The sequence below is a fragment of the Macrosteles quadrilineatus genome, unplaced genomic scaffold (genome assembly GCF_028750875.1).
Source record: "Macrosteles quadrilineatus isolate MER2022 unplaced genomic scaffold, UCM_ALF_1.0 Scaffold_7__1_contigs__length_78375512, whole genome shotgun sequence".
Classification (NCBI taxonomy): domain Eukaryota; kingdom Metazoa; phylum Arthropoda; class Insecta; order Hemiptera; family Cicadellidae; genus Macrosteles; species Macrosteles quadrilineatus.
In genome coordinates this window covers 54,481,217-54,501,479 of record NW_026542600.1, presented here as the reverse complement: position 1 = coordinate 54,501,479, position 20,263 = coordinate 54,481,217, and the positions used below count along the sequence as shown (strand labels likewise).

Sequence of the window (20,263 nt, the reverse complement as noted above, 5' to 3'; positions counted from 1 at the left end):
AACTTTTACAGTTGATCACTTAGCTCATTTAAATATGAAATTAAATAAATGAAAAATGTCTTTATTAACAAAATAAACATAATATTGCTCAGCACTGTTACAACAATGGTCACAATGACCGTCTGTTATGGCTGGGTGACCTGGTCAGCAATCAAGACAACTAATGAAACTTCTATAGTGGGCCGACTATACAATTAGAAAATTCAACTATGTTCTCTTTAGAATAAACAACTGGCTATAACCTCATCCATATAGATGCAACGTCTACACCGGTGACCAATTCAGATATTAGTGGATAATTTGTAGGTTTATGAGGAAGAGATTGTAATTGAGGGTTCTTGATTACTTGAGGATACGTATTGCAGTGGAACCTAGATTAAAATACCCTCGAAAACAAGTGTGATTTTCAAATATCCTTGATTTTTTACTACAGTAGACTCCCTCTAGTTCGGTTTCGGTTGGATCGGCCTGGTCTCAGGGAGACAAGTCATGTCGTGGGCGAATGACCTTCGACAGGGTTCAACTTGAATGTTTAGTTTCCAGCCATAGAAGTAAACTATTCATGACTAATATAATATAAATACCTCGTCACAGCTCTGTAGTTTCTGTAGATTACAGCTGTTTCGCCATTAAAATGCCATCATCAGATACACATACATCCACCTGAATTGGCGTCGTTAAATGACGCCAATTCAGGTGGATGTATGTGTATCTGATGATGGCATTTTAATGGCGAAACAGCTGTAATCTACAGAAACTACAGAGCTGTGACGAGGCATTTATATTATATTAGTCATCAATTCAGCTCAGGGGCTAAACCATGTCTATTGAAACTATTCATGTCAGTTTAGTTGACGGGTGCTTCTATGGGTGAATTGTTGCATATTAACTATGTAAAAAAATATTTAATAAATAGTTTTTCTTCAGTCTAATATGTTGAAATGCAGTGTATAATTAAATATTTCAGACCATTTTTTTATACGGTAGGTTCCCCCATTATTTTTTTTTTTTTAACACCATGGTTTATTTGACAAAAAGAAATTAAAGTAAAACAATGAAAAAGCCATCGTTAGCTTCAAGGTCAAGCTATCCCTTGCACTGACAATCATCTGCTCTTTACACAACTGATGTCTGCTGAGCGCTTGTTATCTCACAACAGTTTGTGATTGGGTGATTAGTCCATGGCAACTTGTTGAATGAGTGGATGAAGAGAAACCAAAGAAAGAATAGAAGAACAAAGAACAAAGAAGAAAGAATAAGTGGTGTTTTTCGTCATCCATTGTTATCTTTATGCTATTTTACGACTGCCGTTATTATCTTTAAGACTAAGTACTATGATTGTATGCTGTTTTATGAGTTATTTAATGTTTTTATTGACTTGACATTCTTATGTTCTGAAACAACATAGTAGTAGCCTACGCTGACTACAGTAACAGTAGCTTGCAGGACTAGACTTTCTATTGTTCTGTTCTTTACGTGATTTATTGCTGTACGCACAGTGTTGTGTAATTTTTGTTTTGCTTGAGTAAGCGTGATTTTCAACGTTACAGTTTGTATTACTGAACCAAGGTTAATGGCTTAACATATCACGATTGCACAATACTATTATTTGTATTTTGATTATGTAAAATGCACTAAATCTGGTTAGTCCCGACTAGTTTTGTAGTCCGGTCCCGAGGTGGCCGAACTAGAGGGAGTCTACTGTACCACTAATAACGTGGTATTTTAAACTTAAAGAGAAGTCAACCTTGATGGCAACAGCAAGTCTTATTTGATAATCCCCATAAGCGATAAAGGTTCTACTGTAACTAGAAACTGTTAACATCCTTTTTTCAAACAATCTGGCCTTATCAGCACTCTATTTATAGTTTTAAGAACAAAAATTTTTAAGGATTATTCAAACAATTTTAAGTAAAATCTGTTTTTTTTTTTTACTAATTAGACATTCATTACAATAGTTTAGTTCAAATACCACATGGATAAAATGATACACATATACTTAATATGTTTCTTTATTTGTACAAATGAAGTAGAAACATTGTCGCAAAATAAAAGGACTTGAGTCACTGAATTTATTAAATCACATCATAGAAAAATATTATCAAACTTAGACTAATTTTAAACAACTTTTTTCATATATAACTCAAACAAACACTCAATTAATACAATAATAATAATAATAATAATAATAATAATAAGTAATACAATTAATTATTACTTTTGCAGTTACTACACTGATGGTTAACAAACAAGTTTGGAACAAGTGTCAAAGTAAAATTTAAAGCAAATTAAAGTTAAACAATTCAAAGTTAAGGGCTGAATGAAATAAATAAAAAAGCCAAACGATTTAATTAAACCAATTATGGTTAGTTTAAACTCTTGGGTTGAGTGGGTACTCCGACAATTTTTGTTGTTTTGTGATGCTAAACTTACACTGGGAACATTCGGCTGAAGCTGTAAGGTATTTGAATTTACAGAATTCTATGAGATTTTTTTTATAAAAAGAGGTTGGTGACCTCTTTTAACCTTGCATTTGCCCGTCCACATAGACTACAGATCTGTGCGTGGAACGTATCCAGCAAAGCAAGGGGTGAGCTGGTACAGTACGAAGGTGAACTGTACTGATAAACTTTAGTGGCAGTGACCAGGATACAAACCCACGACATCGCTGCCGCGAAGTCCGTGACGCTACCAACTGAGCCACCGACTCACCCCGACCGACTCACTTTTTATCGATATGGAAAGCGTTTATTAACACGATAGTACGATCCCCTGATTTTTTGATTTTGCTAAATGGTGACGGATACAATATATTTATATGAATAAAATAAGTCAACTTGTTGGAATTGTTTACCTTAAAGTTATCAAACAACTTTGACACTCCGTTCCAAACTCAAAAGATCAAATACATTTAAGACCGAATTAAATCGTTTAGTTACTCTGATGCACATTTAATTTCAGTTTTACTTAGTGAATTGCCACAAAAATTATTCAAAGGCACTTTACAAACAAGTAAAATGGTTTTGGCAGATAAAATACTATCTGATGTAAGACAGAGACAATAGCACTTAATACATTTTTTTATGATAACACTGTAACAAAGGATTTTTCAACAGCATGTCAAAGTTATAGTAACAAATAAAACATTAAGTGTTCCAGCAAATAGAATGATCATAAACTTAACACAAGATGATGTTTTGTTTTTTAATATTTCAAATAAAAAAGGTAGAAGTCAAAAACAATAGATACAGATAAACAATAGATAAAAAATAGTAACTAACTTACTACAGTATTGTACTCAGTACAAAAGTGTTCCCAAGAAAACTTATTCGTCAGCACTAGCCTTCTTCTTCTTCTTTTTCTTCTTTTTCTTTGGGGCATCACCATTTTCATTCGTTTCTTCAGTGATCATCTCCTCAAACCCATTTTGATTGTCCACTTCACCTAAATGAACCAAATGATTGATAAAAACCACGCCACAAGAAATAGAGTAAAATAAATTTCTAAATCATAAAAACTTTTTAATTTTTTTGAAAAAATAAAAGATGATCACTAAAGGCTTTCCTAGCTGCTGATTTCAACTGACAATCAAGGCTCCGTTTATCATACCTAGACTCAACACTAGCGTCAAATCTGCAAGGAAAATTTAGTGCCTAAAAGACTTGTACTACATTCACGACCCTGCCACTAAGAAAACCTCCATTAACCGATCAGGTATAGACCACCAAAACCTATACTAAATGTTTGGTTAGAATAACTGAAAAAAATTACCATTTTCGGAGCTTTTCCTCTTCTTCTTTTTCTTGTTTTTCTTCTTGAGGCGCTCCTCCTCTGCGGCCTGAAACAATGTTTGTTGTTAATGAAAATTATGTCTGTAGTTAAAAATTGAATGAATTTCATTCCAGAGTGATTATTGTGCATTTATTTGTTGTGCTGGTGGTCAAGTTAATAATAATTAAAACCACTAAGTCACAGAAAAATATTCAACATTACCTTTTATGTTTAGAGTTATTCAATGAAACATAAATGAGAACACCTCAAACTCAGAAAATATATATAGATATATAAATGAATTAACTTTACTTTCGGATCATATGGTTTCTGCAGACCAAATGAAAACTATAAAGGTTTACCGGTAGGGTTACGAAAACTGCCTTGCAAAATAATTCTTTATGTCTTTTGTCTTTTCCTGCAGCACTTAATATAATGAAACAAAATTACTTTTAAGGGAAGGTGGACTTAAAATTCTTTATTCTTGAACTCTCACTAAAACAGAGACATTCACCATCTCGTTTTTTTAGATTATGAGTAAGGAAACGGAGCGAAGAGTGCTGTTTTATTCTTTGCCGTGGGAATTATTAACATCTGTCAAAACCGTCAGACAGGTACGAGAGCCGTTTGACTCCACAGAGCGATTCAGGGGAGGAGTATTAGTGGAAGGGTGTGTAGTGGGCAGGATGTAACGGAGACCGGGTATATAGTTTCTTAACAGGGCTACTCTAATATCGATAGAAAATTAATATGGATTCAATTAGTAAACCTTCATTCAATTTTTTTCATAATCAGCACATTTGGTTATACTTTTTAGAGTTTCATTTTATCCCTAAAACAAATTTTGCTCATCCCCCATGGTCGATCTTTCCACCCCCATACCCGCCGCACTGTGGAACCAGTCACTGATACCTGGCCGGCACTTGCCCCGCCAAGCCTCAGGCTGTAAAATGACCCACGTCAAAGAGTTTAGGCAAACAGCACTCGACCCTGCACTCTTATAAGTAGGACTAAACTGGTTGAAAATGTACTTAAATTTCATAATCAGCTGTGATACAGAAAATGCCAGGAATCACTGGTTTCATTAACTAAATAAAACTGTCAACAACTTTTTGATTTAGTTTGTTACTTTTACATACCACAACTGCCATCTTACAACCATAAACAATCCATGAACAAGCAAAACAATTTAGTATTGAATTATGTTAAAGGAAAATATAATTTTAGGATGGTTAAAATTGAAAATGGAATTAATTACTTGTATAGTGGCTTCTTCAACAGCCTCTGTCATCACTTCCACATTCGGTTTGGGTTTTTCCCCAGTTTCATAAAACTTGAGCCGGTCTTCAACCTGCTGTCTTAGCCGCTCGCCAAACACGGAAGTCTGAGAGTCTTGACAAACAAAATAAAATGTCAACCAATAACTTATATTTAATTGTACTCAAACAATGCAGCAGAACCTCAACCTGTCTTAATCAAAATAAGGGAGATGGGGGTTGGATGGAGCTGAAATGTTATCAAACCATTTTAGGTGATGAGAATAATGCAATAAAGTAACTAAAGTACATGTTGAGGCTATAACACTTCTATTCTAATGAATGTTATGACATAATTTAAACATGTATATAAAATGTGTTTTTTTAGGCCTACTGCAATTCTTCTGTTTTAACAAATATGTCATTGTTAGTTTGTTTTTATTTTTAATGTTTTCGCAACCACACCACCATTTTGAACAGCAACAACAAAATGGTGTCTATTTCTGTTCACTTCTGGCAGACAGATGAAGTACCAGTAAATCATAGATGAGACAGGCAAGTATTGTAGGCTACCTTCTTTCAATTGTGTAACAGTTAACAGCCTTAACCCTGAACCACCCATCTTTGTTCAGTCCCTTCCCTTTCTCTTCTTTTAGCTAATATTAGACATATATATTATTAGATATAGACTAATTGTGTTTTTCTTTCAAGCTCATTGTTATTTCAGTAAAAAGGGTATTGGTTAATGTTCAACTAGTGTTTATATGAAGATACAAAAATATCACTCTTTGGCACGATGGAGCCAGAAGTAGTCATTAAAATAAAAATGTATAACTACAGTAGAACTCCCAACTATACAAATTGACAATTATCCTAATTTTTTACAGTACTAATTTTAAAAACCTAAGACTAGAGTGATTAGAATCGTTATTAAAGGCAGAAGCCGTGATGGTGGAAAAATCGTGAATATGCAGTTGTGTAGACATCATCATAGTATATAGCAGTCATGGAAATATTATCACTGTCTTTCCTGATCACGTTATTATCTTCGGCGGGCGTATTGATACCTTCATCAATTCCTGTGATGTGGTAAATAAAAATGGTCATCATTGTCCTTTGTGAACAAAAGCATGAACTATTTTATCACAAAATCTTCGTAGGCTTGTTCTACAATCGGAATGGTAAAAGCTGGGCTCGGTTCCGCCTATTTTCTATAAAATACCCCAAATTTCAGTAAAGATCTAGTTTTGCGAATGTTTCATTATGTAATGTAGTTCGGTCCCAATTGATTCAGATAGCTGGAGTTCTATAGTAGCAGTAGCCTAAATTTAGTCGCATGAATTTGGAAACCACTTTAGGGAGTTGCTACAAAATCGTTTGCAGCCACAAAGTAAACGTTTTCTTTATTTCAAGGTCTAGTACTTATAATTAAGTTTTGGCCTGAAAGTTTACATTATGAACCTTCTTAGTTATTTTTGACTACTATTGAATAACAGTTAGGCCTACCAGAAAAGCAATCGATGCGAGACGCAATCGAGCATTTGTTGGCCAGATATCGAGATATCCGACCCTTGTTTTTTTGGCCAGCTCGGCCGATGAATGTTGAGTTGAAAAGAAGCCCATACTTTGGCGTGTTACTCCTAGTTTTCAGGGCTCTGTAAAATATAAAACAGATTTAGAAATAGGTGAGGAAGGAATGGATTAGTAAATGAATGAAGAAACAAATCACAATTTTGTTAAATCTACGAAGATTGTAGTATATGGTCTCTGTAATTGAGGATTTAGCTTCAAATGTGGTGATAAATTATTTGATTTAGTAAAATGCAACTATACAATATTTAGTATTTAGTATGTATTTAGATTAATACTTAAAACTTTGTCTATGATATTTGTTAATTAGGCTAGTTAATTGTTAAAATCTGTTTATGACTGTTACTTTTTTCACTGTTTATCGATAATTGTTAAAATCTGACTACTTTAAATTCTATGATTGGTTTGTTATTTATTTTGGTATATTATTGTATTCTGTGTCATGGTATAGTCTATTTACAGAAAAACAAGGGAAACAAAAGACTGATTGAATAAAAAAGCACTGTGAAATAACAAACATTATAATAATTGCTGCAGAGGAGCCATAAATGGCTTTTGTAGCTAAATTGTACAAGTTTAGTAAATTTGTATTTTAATTGGAAAAAACATATATATATATATAAAATATTTAAAATGTAGGCCTAAATCGTTAAACTATTCTTACATTAAACTGTCCAGTTTAAAAATTTTGCTTTAACAAATTGAGTAGGATACTGTAAATAAAATAAAATTTACGACTATTGGTATGACCCCATTAAAACCGAATGTGGCTTAAACCGGACAGCAGCTGAGGAATCTTTACACCCCTAGCTTAGAAAAGTGTCAATGTAAACCAATAAGTTATTTCCCCAGATTGCAGTGCTTCAGTGTTTACTGTAGTTTTTTTTGTTTTTTTTTTTTTTTGTTATATATATACATTTAGAATAGACTATATACAGTAGTCTTAATCCGTAAAATGGGTTTCATTACAAACAAGACTTAAACAATCCTGAGAGGCTGGATTTCTTCATATGATTTATTAATTTTAATGCACCTCAGAACTTCCCGGATTGAGGGTTTACTTATAACTATAACTACACAGTGTGATATGATCAATCATACCTAAAAAGAGCCTTCTCAGCACCAAGTATTTGAACTGTAGAGGCGGGATATTTAGCAAGGTTTGTGAGACTGCCGGCGTGAGAGATAAGCCTGGCTCCCACCTGGTCTCCAACAAGGGTTGCCAAGTTAGGAGCCACCCCCTGCATCTTGGCGTGCAGATATTCTGCCAGCTGTTTGCGATAGTCTGCCAAACTGATCACTTGCTTGGCGAACATCTCAATGTTCAATAGATCAATGTCAACTATGTCCATGCCTGAAATGAGCATAGACGATAGAACCAAAGTTTGCATACATTTTTACGTTGACATGGACTATAGTTGACTTAAAACTCCTTTCTTATTATTAAGATCAATGCCAACTATATCCTTACCAAAAATAAGCAAGAGGGTAGAATCAAAGTGGAATGGTTAAATGAATACAATCTTTACAGACCCTCACATTCTACGTTGATATGAAATATGGTTTACGTAAACAAGCTTTTCTCCTTTACTAATTTTCAGACAGGCAAAACTTTTTGTCACAATTTTGTATCGAGGGGTTAATATTATTTACCTTGAAATGGAATACCTATTTCATATTGAATATTTACGCTACAAAATAAGTTAATAGTTTCATTGAATACCATACCATGGTGTCTACTAAACCTGGTTTGAAAAATTCAAGGAGTTTTCCAGGAGAATTCAAGACAAATTCCTGAATTTTATACTATCGAAACCTGTTCAACTAATCGCAACCCGCTAATAATAATTTATTATTACTATTAATGATTATTTTAATTTAATACAAAACTTTTCCAAAGAAAAATATTTTATACAAAATAATAAAACAGTATAACTAGTAGGTAGGGCAACACCAGCTATCATCTCCTGCGATCGCGGCAAAACAGGTTCGCATATTTTATGATTTCAGCGACACCGATAATCGTCTCCCGCGATCGCGGCAATACCCGTGAGCATATCCTGCGGTTTCGGCAACACCGATAATCGTCTCCCGCGATCGCAGGAATACCCGTGAGCATGTCCTGCGGTTTCGGCAACACCGATAATCGTCTCCCGCGATCGCGGCAAAACCCGTGAGCATATCCTGCGGTTTCGGCAACACCGATAATCGTCTCCCGCAATCGCGGCAAAACCCGTGAGCATATCCTGCGGTTTCGGCGACACCGATAATCGTCTCCCGCGATTGCGGCAATACCCGTGAGGATATCTTGCCGTTTCGGCGACACCGATAATAGTCTCCCGCGATCGCGGCAATACCCGTGAGGATATCTTGCCGTTTCGGTGACACCGATAATCGTCTCCCGCGATTTCGGCAACAAAAGCGGTAGTGTTTGGTTAGCCAACGATTCCGATGACCGGGCTGTGGATTCCCGGAGGTTTGGGTGGATTCCTGGAGTTTTCCAGGTCATTTCAAGGTAAGATAAAATTCCCGGAGTTTTCCCGGTTTTCCCGAATTTCCCGGAGAGTAGACACCATGCATACTTCATATTATTTTCAAGGGAATATTTTTGCACCAAAATAGTCTTTTTATCATGTATTTAAATGAACTAGAGATAAACTTGGCAGTCTAGAAAAGTATAAAATAAATACTATTTATAAACCTCCGCCCAAAATGAAGCAATTGTTCAGCTCAGCAAAATGTAAATTTCAATATTGCATACGTCAGGTGTAGGGTGAAATTTAGCTGTCTGAGGAACAGGACAGCTAGAATTTCTTACCAAAACTAGGGTAAAAGAGAACAGATTAGGCCTACTTTCAGAACTTGAGCAAAGGGGATTCAAATATACTTACCCATCGAAGACCTAGAAGCATCCAAAATTGTCTGGGCTTTGGCACTGTCCATAACAATTTCCTCTAGTCCCTCCAAGTGATCTTCTGACAGGTTCTTTCTGTTCTTGATGAACTGAACTGTCTTCGCATACATGTAGTTTTCAGGCACTATTTTTACAAGTTCTGGGAAGTGGTAGGAGTACCACTCTCTGGAAAATCAAGTTTACATGATAAACATTGTCTGTTGAAGGTTTTGATCCATAATCATTGGGAATTCAGAGTTTAAAAAATACAAAACCCAGGACAATTCCAGGACAAAATCATGATTTTCCAGACTTTAGGGGTCGAATAATAACAGGCTTTTTACTTAAGTTTGTCGACCTAAGAATCTCTTTTACTTTGAAATGGCCTATTAAGGCAAATTTATGTTGTTTTAATATTCTCAACCACAAGCAGCCAGTTGAGACCAAAATTTTAACTAGGCCTACATCATAATCTGGAATGTAAATATAATATAGGAAGTTTTTTAACGATCATGCCAATAAATCCAATTTATTGGCCGCTTTGTTACATCTAATTTATATTCTTGCCTATCCGAATCTGTAAATATTAGAAAATGCACTTAAAATCCTTCAACCAGTGTATGGCTAGAAAAAAAACTATCGCAAATCTGAGTCAATATAATTAATACATCAAGGACGTACCTTATACGCATGGAAAACGTATTGACATCTTTGTCTAGTTGGTCTAGTAGAGCGATACTCTGTATGATCATATTGTCAACTCTGTGTACGTTGAACTTGACTTTGGATCTCGAGTAGCTGTGGCCAAGTCCCAGCTGAGCTGTACCACAGGACTTTAGTGAAAAGCCTGGTACCAGCTTGTGAAAATGAGCCCGGATACCTGGTGAAATGTTAATGAACATTTAAACCACAATGCAAAACAAACATCGGTTTTAAGACAAGCAAAGTCAGAAACATGTACGCGGAAAAAAATTTATAAAATAAAATGATTACATTTTCCAACCACTGTTGTTGGTATAACAACTAGTTTCGTTCCTTAGAATTTCATCGGGTAATTTTGTATACAACCACATCATCAATGTATTAATAAATCTAATATTGGAATCGCACAAATAATACACATCTATTCAGAAGAACTTGGAAATAGTTTAAGTAGGTATTACCAAATAGTTTTTTAAGCTTGATGTTAAAGAATAATTCACCATCTGCAAAGCTAAAAAACTCGACCCATGTAACATTTTAAATTATGAGACTTCTTCCCAATCAAATATTATATTTGATACATTGACAAGTTACAAATCAAAGACGTATAAAATAAGAAGAAATAAACAAACTGAAATACAGGTGGCACTGAAGAGAAAAAGAAACACCATGATTCAGTCAGTTTTATTTAGTCAGTGGCTGTGAAAGACAGTGCTGCTGGCTAGCCTGTACAGTTTTTATCAGTTTAAAAAATTGTTACCTATTCCATTTAACAACATGACAAGTTTCAAATATTGTGATTGTGGTGGTTTTTTAAATAATCTATTGACATACCACAATGTAATACATTCATGATGTGGTTGCATACAAAATGACCTGATGAAGTTCTAAGGAATGAAACTAGTCGCCATACCAACAACTGTGGTTGGATAAGGTAATCATTTTATTTTATCAATAATATATTCCAACCAAGGGTCACTATGAATATACAATATAATATATCTGCTAATAATACCAGTGACGATGTGACTTGTCCCCCTGAGACCGGGCCGGACCATCCGGCGGCCGATCCAACCGAAGCCGAACTAGAGGGAGTCTGCTGTACTTCTCCGTCTTATGAAATGTAATGTAGAAAAAAATTCATTCCCTTGTTAAAGATTTCCTATTATATTAGAGTGACAACATTGCAGCTTTGCAATCAATCTAACGTAACTTTTTTTCTATCTACAGTAGACTCCCTCTAGTTCGGCCACCTCGGGACCAGACTATTAGCCGGACTACGAAATGGCCGGACTAACCGGATGTTGTTGAACCTCAATTATCCGGGGTAATGGGGGAAGGGAAACCACGGTTAATCCAACATGATATAAACACTTTATACTGTATTACATACGATACCCATAAAAACGCCTAATACTGTATAAAATGGACGTTAATGTGATAATTAATTTGCATTTTACATCATCTAAATACAAATAGTGTTGTGCATTTGTGATATGTTAAGTCATTAACCTTGGTTTAGTAATAAAAACTGTAACGTTTAAAATCACGCTTACTCAAGCAAAACAAAAATTACACTAGACTGTACAGCAATAAATCATGTAAAGAACAGAATGGTAGAAAGTCTAGTAAGCTACTGCTACCGTAGTCAGCATAGGATACTACTACATGTTGTTTCAGAACAGAAGAATGTTGATAAAAACATAAAATCACTGTAAAGTAATTAGTCTTAAAGATAATAACAACGGTCGTAAAATAAGATACATATAACAATGGATGACGTAAAACGCCACTTTTCTTTATCTTTGTTCTTCTTATTCTTTCTTTGGTTTCTCTTAATCCACACATTCAACAAGTTGCCATGGTTACTAATCACCCAATCAAAACTGTTGTGACATAGCAAGCCCACAGCAGACGATTGTCAGTGCAAGCGGATAGCTTGACCTTGAAGCTTGAAACTAACATGGCTATTTCTTTTTTATGTGTCCATTAACTTTTGTTAAATAAACCGTGATGTTTCCAAAATAATCATGGGGGAACCTACTGCATATAAAAATTGTCAGAAATAGTTAATTATACAGTGCATTTCAACATATTATACTTAAGAAAGACTATGTAAAATGTTCTTGGTATTTTTATATTTTTGGGGTTATGTAACATAGTTTATCACGGCAATGCAACAATTCTCCCATTGAAGCACCCATCAACTAAACTGACACTTTTATGGCCGGAACATTTAAGTTGAATCCTGTCAAAGGTCATTCGCCAGTGATGATGTGACTTGTCCCCCTGAGACCGGGCCGGACCATCCGGCGGCCGATCCAACCGAAGCCGAACTAGAGGGAGTCTGCTGTACTTCTCCGTCTTATGAAATGTAATAGCCTCCAGCCTATTGCAATGCATTTTGTGTGAATTTATGAAACTTCCCATTGCTTAAATCATGTTTCTAGATGTAATGCAGGCATTGAATTGCCCACTTATCGTAATGAGTAAAGTGTATATTAACGCCACAAGCCTCCTGCCAACTCATATTACGTTGTTCACTGTTTTAAGGAAAAGTGGACTGCAACCTAACTTTAATTTCCTAAAATTGTACCAAATTTATAAAAACCAAGTTGCAGCGATGACTAACCTCTAATTATCTCGGGGACAGCACCAGTATGCTGGCACGATATACTAAGGACTTCTCCGAGACCGGCAGCCAGTTTAGGCTCTGAAATACCCAACAAAACTTTTTGCTTCTTCCCAGAGGCTGGAAGGTGAGCATCGAGAAATTCTTGCAGTGCCTCAGGTACTATACCTGTAACATAATACAATTAATGTCATATGATAAAATTCTATGAGAAACCATTAATTTGTTATGAAATTATGTAGGTTTCTGACACTACTCAAAGAGGTGGTCAAACATACTCTTAACTATACAAAGATGTGGCTTACTACCAAAAATATGTTCTTTTATAACATCAAATACACAGAATTTATTTTTTAAATAAAAATCTTATTTAGGAAAGTAAAGAGACAAATGTAAAACTTTCATCACACAGGAATTATGGCAACAAATAACACGCTTACAAGACTTAAACCTTACACCCTTAATGAGTAAAAATATGCAAGTTTAGAAGAAGAAATTTACCTTCCGATATATTGTTAATGTTTTCCAATGCCGTGACAGCACTTTTAAATGGTGCAAATGACACCAGGTTCACAATTTGTGAAAATCTGCTAATATTGGATGCAGAGGATACTACTTGGGGTAGTAGCGCTCCAATTTCTTCAAATTCTTTAACTTTGAACAGCCCGTACCCCGCTGCATGTTCAAATAAGATGTAGAGATGTGTAGCCTGAAAAAAGACAAAAAAAATATTATTTAAGAGGTTATTGCATGTCAGTTACTGTAATGTTCTCTAGGATATGTAACCTAACTAACAACTCTAGATGAAACAATCAACGAATGTAGCTGGACCATTCTGTTTTACCCGACCTCCCATGATAAGGTACCGTGAAATCACAAGTATTTTTGCGAGGGTCAACTGTACACTGTAGTAGGTCAAAACAGCCCCTGATTGAACTCAGGAGGATACACCCCAGACTTCAGGCACCTGTTCTTCAGCATAACACATTTTGTTATTAACTTCACAACCCTGTCTCTCTACTACCTCTAGTGTTGTCCTGTCATTACGAACGGAGACCTTTGGTAAAGTAGACAAGAAACAAGAATCAAGAGTTTTAAGAATCAAGAGTTTTATTGCCATTGACCTTTCTTTGTACAAAGGAATAGACATAGTCAAAACGCATACAGAATATTCCAAATTAACAAATAAAATACAAAGGTTTACAAAATAGGCCTACTTAGTTAATTAAAATACAACATATCTATAGAATATGGATCATGTAGATACACATCAAAATTCAATATCAACTTTTGTTTTTAGAAATTCATGGATGCCATAGAAAGGATTACTTATCAACCATTCACATAATTTAGATTTGAATATCTTGAAGGATACAGTTCTGGCCGAATCAGGCAATTTATTAAAAAAATTAATGCAGTTTAGTCTATGACTATTGCTACTTTTTTTAAGTCTATGAGCTGTTATGTCTAACTGTAGTTTATTCCTTGTATTATGAGAATGAAAATCTTGTCTTATGTTAAATTCATGTAGGTTAATTTTTGTATACTGCATAAATAAAGACGTGTCTTTATCTTATATTTTACTCTTACATTGATGGTGGCATTAACAGAGCTTCAGGTAAGGACTTAGGGACAAGGAGCTAAAACATTCCTTCACATTTAAGTTACTTTATGACAAAGGCTTCAAAATAAAACTAAATTCACGGTTTCAACAGAAGTCTAATTTAAAGCAGAATTACAAACTTTTAAACTAAAGTTTATATTATTTTAATATACAGAGAAATTTAATATACATTTAATGTTAAGTCAACTAGCCTCAGAAACAATGAGAGATGGGCTGAAAGGTTGTCTAATGTACAAATAGCGAAAGAAAGAATATGAAGACAGCCAGGCCAGCGGTTTGCATGTGATAGGCTATACGCCCATGAGATAATTGCACCACCTTCCTTGCGGAGCAATTTTTCTCTTCCTAGCACCCCAACAAACAAACCTACCTCTTGTGCCCCTGGGACCGGGCCCATTTACTTAAGCGGCCCGGAGTCAATTGAATTTGGATTGGGTGAATCAAATGAAATAGGTTAGACATTGCTCACTATGAAAAATCACCATAGATAAAAGTTGGTAGGAGTAGGAAGGGTATATTAAATATACACTTCCTACTCCTTCAGCTAGGCTAATTATTGTAACTTGCACAAAGTAAAAAGCATTAGGTAAACAAGCTACTGGCCGTCACTTAGTCTGCGAAAGTCTAACCATTACAATATGTCATGTCACCAAATGAAACTACGGAGTTTTTAGGATTGCTCTATAGCCTGCAGGCAGACTGGAAGGGGAGGAAGATGAGGGGACGGGAAAGGCGAGATTGTCGGGCTGCTGTAGGAAGAGGGACAGCAGGATGGGGAGTGAATTCAATGGTGCAGTCAATGTTTTGGCACCCACAAACGAATCCGATGACCCATCAATAGCACTGTGCATTAATAGTACCCAGACAGTAGACAGGCTTCAACCGTACGATAATCAACAAACGATATATCACATACAAGTCCCACTGACTGGGCGTTGGGTGACAATTTAATCCTGTGACTTTCATATGAAACAAACTCTACTCATTTTTTGACTTTAAATATCTTTTTTCCATTAAAATTTGAATTCATTTTTTGACTTTAAATATCGTTTTTCCATTAAAATTTGAATGGGCATATGAACAAGCGGCCCGGTATTAATGTTTGTTCATCCTCCTTCCTTCCATACACAAGACAGATAATATGTGGCATGTCCTCCTCAAATTGACTTGGAAGATTATGAATCAAAATTCACAATAGGCCTAAAACATTATTTACTCTTATTTAAGTTCAATTGAACAACACCACTATGTTATTGTAGGGTACAAGCTAGTCTTAAAGAGTCCTTGGAGCCTAGACATTCTAGCTCGTAAAACAATTAGAGAACTACAAAAGAACATTTCTAATCCCACAGTATTTTAGATATTAAAATTATAATCACTTTGGTTTTTGAAAAACTATATTTGGACAGTAAATAACCCTTGAGCAGCTGTTTGAAATTATCCAAGATGGCCGCTAGCCTCCAAGGACTCTTAACCAGGGTGTCCACAAAAAATTTGTCATTAATTTCCATGACTATCCATGACCATTTACCATTGATTTCCATGACTCACAAACTTTACACACAAATTATATAACATACACACACAAATATAACTGCCTGGACATGTTATTTTGCAGAAAATACTGAAATATGTAATAACAGATAACAATGGAGTACAACAGGTACAACAATAAACTAAAACAAACCGAAAACTCATAAAATAATACAACTGTAATAAATTGAATTGTCGAACATTTGTGAAAAATCCTGAAAAATGCTACAACAGTCCGGGTTACAGCTGACTAGAGCATTGAATGGTCCCCTCAAATCCATCCATAATTGGAAATTTCCATGACTTCTTGCCTATTTCCCTGACTTTCAATGACCAAAATTTTTTTCCATGACTTTCCATGACTATCCCTGACTTTCAAGAATGTGGACACCCTGTAACAAATACTTGGGTTCGACAGATTTATTTGTCACTCGGATAACTTAGGACTATTTCTGTTTCTGCAGACTTAGTCAAAGATTAGAAGGATACCGTGCAAAGATAAGAAGGATACCCTGCTCTATTTTATCCCTGTATTGTCATACAAATAATTAATACAAGATATTTTAAGTGCCCATAAACATATTCACAAGTTGAAAAGAAAATCAATGCCTGTAAATGGGCACCCAAGAATATATAGTGATCATGGTTCCAGGCTCATATTTTACCATGCCACAGGCGCTAAAATAGTAAATTTTGTTGTATATAAAATCTCATGAAATAACATTTCTAGTCAATTGTCGCCAAATCAGAAGTTTCTTAAACAATAGTGATGGACGAAATACAGCCTGTGGGCCAAGTGAGGCCCTCGAAAATAGCAATCGAGGTCGTGACATGATCTGACATGAGTGTGCCTAACCCCTAGGCCCTATAATTAATATTGTACACAGCCTAGGACAAAATTTAATATTTAAGGCTAGAAAAGATTGATTGTTCTCTAATCCTTCTGTTCTAATAACTGATTTCTCAAAATCTGTTTCAGTTTTAAATATAGATTATCACTTTTTAAAGGTTTATTTTATTACTCTCCACAGCCAGCCTAAATATTTTTCTAATTTGTCCATCTCCCTCCTTAACCCTTTCTACTTGTATGTTGCAATGTCCATGACATGAGGTTTTGACGGTTCCACTCGTATGTCACAATTAGGGTATTACTACTGTTTCTAAAACTAAATCAATTTTGTATACCAGTAACATAGGCACAAGTTGCATAATCAAACCCTCAAACATGATCAATTTCTGAATTGTATTATGATGTTTTATGTTACCTAGGTAGTAGAAACAACTAGCCCTTTGAGGTCAAATTTTTTTTCTTTATTCGGTGAGTATAGGTCGCCATTTTTGAGCAGTCGGGAAAATGGCTGGTGGCGACCAATGTCGGAACAAATATTAGTGACGTCACTGCACCTCTCCACTAAGGCCCTGTACACATGAGGGCGGCAGCCGCCGCGGTTGCTATTTCGCGGGAACCGCGGCGGTTGAAAGTACAAAGGAGCAAATGGGACCGTTCACATGCAACCGCCCACTTCCAATCAACCGCAACGAACCGCGGCGGTCGTAGATTTCCCTTCGACCGCCGCGGCTCCCGTGCGGTTGAAGTTACTAGAGTTGGAATGAGAGTGTACACATGAGGGCGGTAGCCGCCGCGGTTGACTGCAGTTGCTACTATAGGATCACAGACATCTGCGCGCTTGCCCTGTGGACATCGCTCTCTCTCTCTCTCTCTCTCTGTGTTGGTGAAGTGTGTAGCTGTGGCTGGAGTTGATGTAGTGCTCGTAGTGTAAGTTAACAATGGCCATGCGTGCTGCTGTGGAACCAGAAAACTTTGACACTGAACTGTCCATTAAAGAAGTACAAAAAGAAGATACGTTCAGGACATAAACTTAAAAAAGAATGTGTGGCAAGAGTTATTTGAGTTTTTGGCTGAAAAGAATTGTCAAGCGTTACGCGTTTAAAAGAAAAATAATTGGGTAAATACAGTACTGGCTGTCGAGCGACGGTCAATTCACACTGCAACCGCAGCGTAACCGCGGCTCCAACCGCTGCCATGTGTACGCTCCTAGGCGGCCACCGCTGCGGCCACCGCTGCGGCCACCGCGGCGGCTGCCGCCCTCATGTGTACAGGGCCTAAAAGTGGCGCGTCATTTGAGGTTTAACTTAGGCCCTACACGTTACATTTTTGGCGCCACTTTGAATCCAGTAAAAGTGTCGCCACTGCTACATGCTAGTGTAAACTAGGCTCTTTGCCTACTATTTCAGTATGCCTTTTGGCCATAGGTAGGGATCCCAGACGTCCTCTTTTTCCCGGACACGTCCTCTTTTTGGGTACAAAAAAAACGTCCGGGGGGATTTTTGGCAATACTTTCAAATGTCCGGGATTTTGACTTTGTGAGAGAATAAAAAAATATTTCTGCAAGTATTAATATTAGCAATCAGCTTTTATAATTTATCGTCATCATAACATTAAACTAAGTTAAAATACTACACTTTAATAATATCTTACGTATAAAAGTGTCATTTCCTCTTTCTTTAGGTCAAATTTCGTGTATAACGTACGCTAGAATCCATTGGAAATACTGTAGAACAAAACGGAACGGAAGGCGAACAATGGGGTTCCTGCTTTGCCTGACTCTGCTGACTGTAAACTGAATAACTCTGCTCACTAGTAGCCAGTTTGCCAGGCCAGTAGCATACTACAGTAGCGACCGTCGGCCGTCGACCAGTGACTAGCTCTTCATCTGCTTACTTGCTTACTTTACGTTACATGTTACATGCCTACTTAAAAAATAATTATCTTACTTTTTAATTTGTCCGTGTTGATCGTCCCTAGGGCCTACTCTAATGCCGAAAAGAAAATGTGTATTTTCAGAAAAGTTGAAAGAAAAGTTTACTTTTGTTTTAAGCGTGGTCTACATGAACTGTTGCTTGCTGGGCAGGTATAATGCAGTCGTGTTGGGTGCTAGTTCTTAAACACTTCTTAGATAAAATAAGTTCTCTGGTTCAAAATCATGGTCTGATTTTGGACAATTTCTGTTTAGCATGCACATTGGCACCAGGGTGTTTTTGTAAATCAAACATGCTTGAATGTGTTGTAATGTTGCGGTATTCCTTTGATATTAAAACCACAAGTCTCAATAATAAAAAAAAAAAACTAAACATGACATTATACGAGTACAAGTTTATTTTCTCACATTTCTTGACCTTTAAAAAATAAACTGGGAAGCTAAAACACCTCAAAATAGCTTAAAAAGTACTTATTTTAGCACGTTATTTCCAAATTTTTCGGGGGGGGGACCCCGGACCCCCCTTCTTTGATGGGGAGGGTATTCCACCCCCCCCCCCCAAATATATGTCTAGGACCACCCTTGGTGAGTAATTTTTGTCCTCTTTTTTGATGGAGGGTCCCTGGGAACCCTAGCCATAGGTCTAACTTAGCTAGGCTAGGCCTACAACCATTTTGGTGTGAGCAGCTACAAATTTTACCGAGAGGAATTGTGTATAATTCTATCTCGTAGGGATGTATGATGAGGAGTTATTGATAAAATGGGCGGGTACAGTTTATAACTGGGCTATGCCAATATCGATTGAAACTTTCGAATTGAAAATATTGATTAATAATCGATATTTTTAAATATATCTATTATTAAATTAAACTATCATAACCTAACCAAACCTAACCAACCAAACTTGCTGATAGTGAAAAAATCGCATGAAGGTTTACTAATCGAATCAATAGTTTCAATCAATATTAGCATAGCCCAGTTAAGAAACTGTACCCAAATAGGCTACACAGGTCTATATAAAACCCAATAGAACGGAATACGAGAGAAATTGGTTAGCTTGATGCACGTGTCCAACATTAATCATCCCTAGGCCTACTCTCCAAAAACAACATTCTTGATCTGATTGCTAAAGCTAAAATTATTCAGTAACTTACCATGACGAAACTAAAATCGAAGATAGTTTACGAGAATAAAATTATTTCAAAAACTATTGAAAGGTCCAGCAAAACATTATTAGGCTAAATTACATATTGTTGAGTCGGCGACACAAGACACAACCACGAGCCACGAGACAAACGAAACGGAATTATCGGAATGGGAATAGTGAAGTAAAGTAAGTAGTGTAGTGAAGAAATAACCAAACCAACCAGTTCGAGAGGTTTGGTTCGGGTCCGTTTGGGATTGCATTAGATTGAGATAGGATAATTTTGAGGTTAAAACCGTGTTCTTGTTCCTTCCTTTCTATCTTAGCTTTTTCATATG

The 20,263-nt window shown here is 36.1% G+C and overlaps 1 protein-coding gene across 1 annotated transcript; it reads right to left on the bottom strand.

Annotated features, from left to right (window-relative positions):
* Positions 1 to 2,502: 2,502 nt before the first annotated feature.
* Positions 2,503 to 20,099, bottom strand: LOC128998439 (nucleolar protein 56). Its single transcript, XM_054424565.1, has 10 exons — positions 19,936 to 20,099; positions 13,346 to 13,553; positions 12,845 to 13,012; positions 10,192 to 10,390; positions 9,509 to 9,696; positions 7,719 to 7,971; positions 6,534 to 6,682; positions 5,030 to 5,163; positions 3,772 to 3,838; positions 2,503 to 3,444 (listed from the first exon to the last, which is right to left on the bottom strand). Exons 1-10 carry the CDS (start codon positions 19,936 to 19,938, stop codon positions 3,326 to 3,328), a joined length of 1,488 nt encoding a protein of 495 aa, XP_054280540.1. The 5' UTR covers positions 19,939 to 20,099; the 3' UTR covers positions 2,503 to 3,325.
* Positions 20,100 to 20,263: the final 164 nt, after the last annotated feature.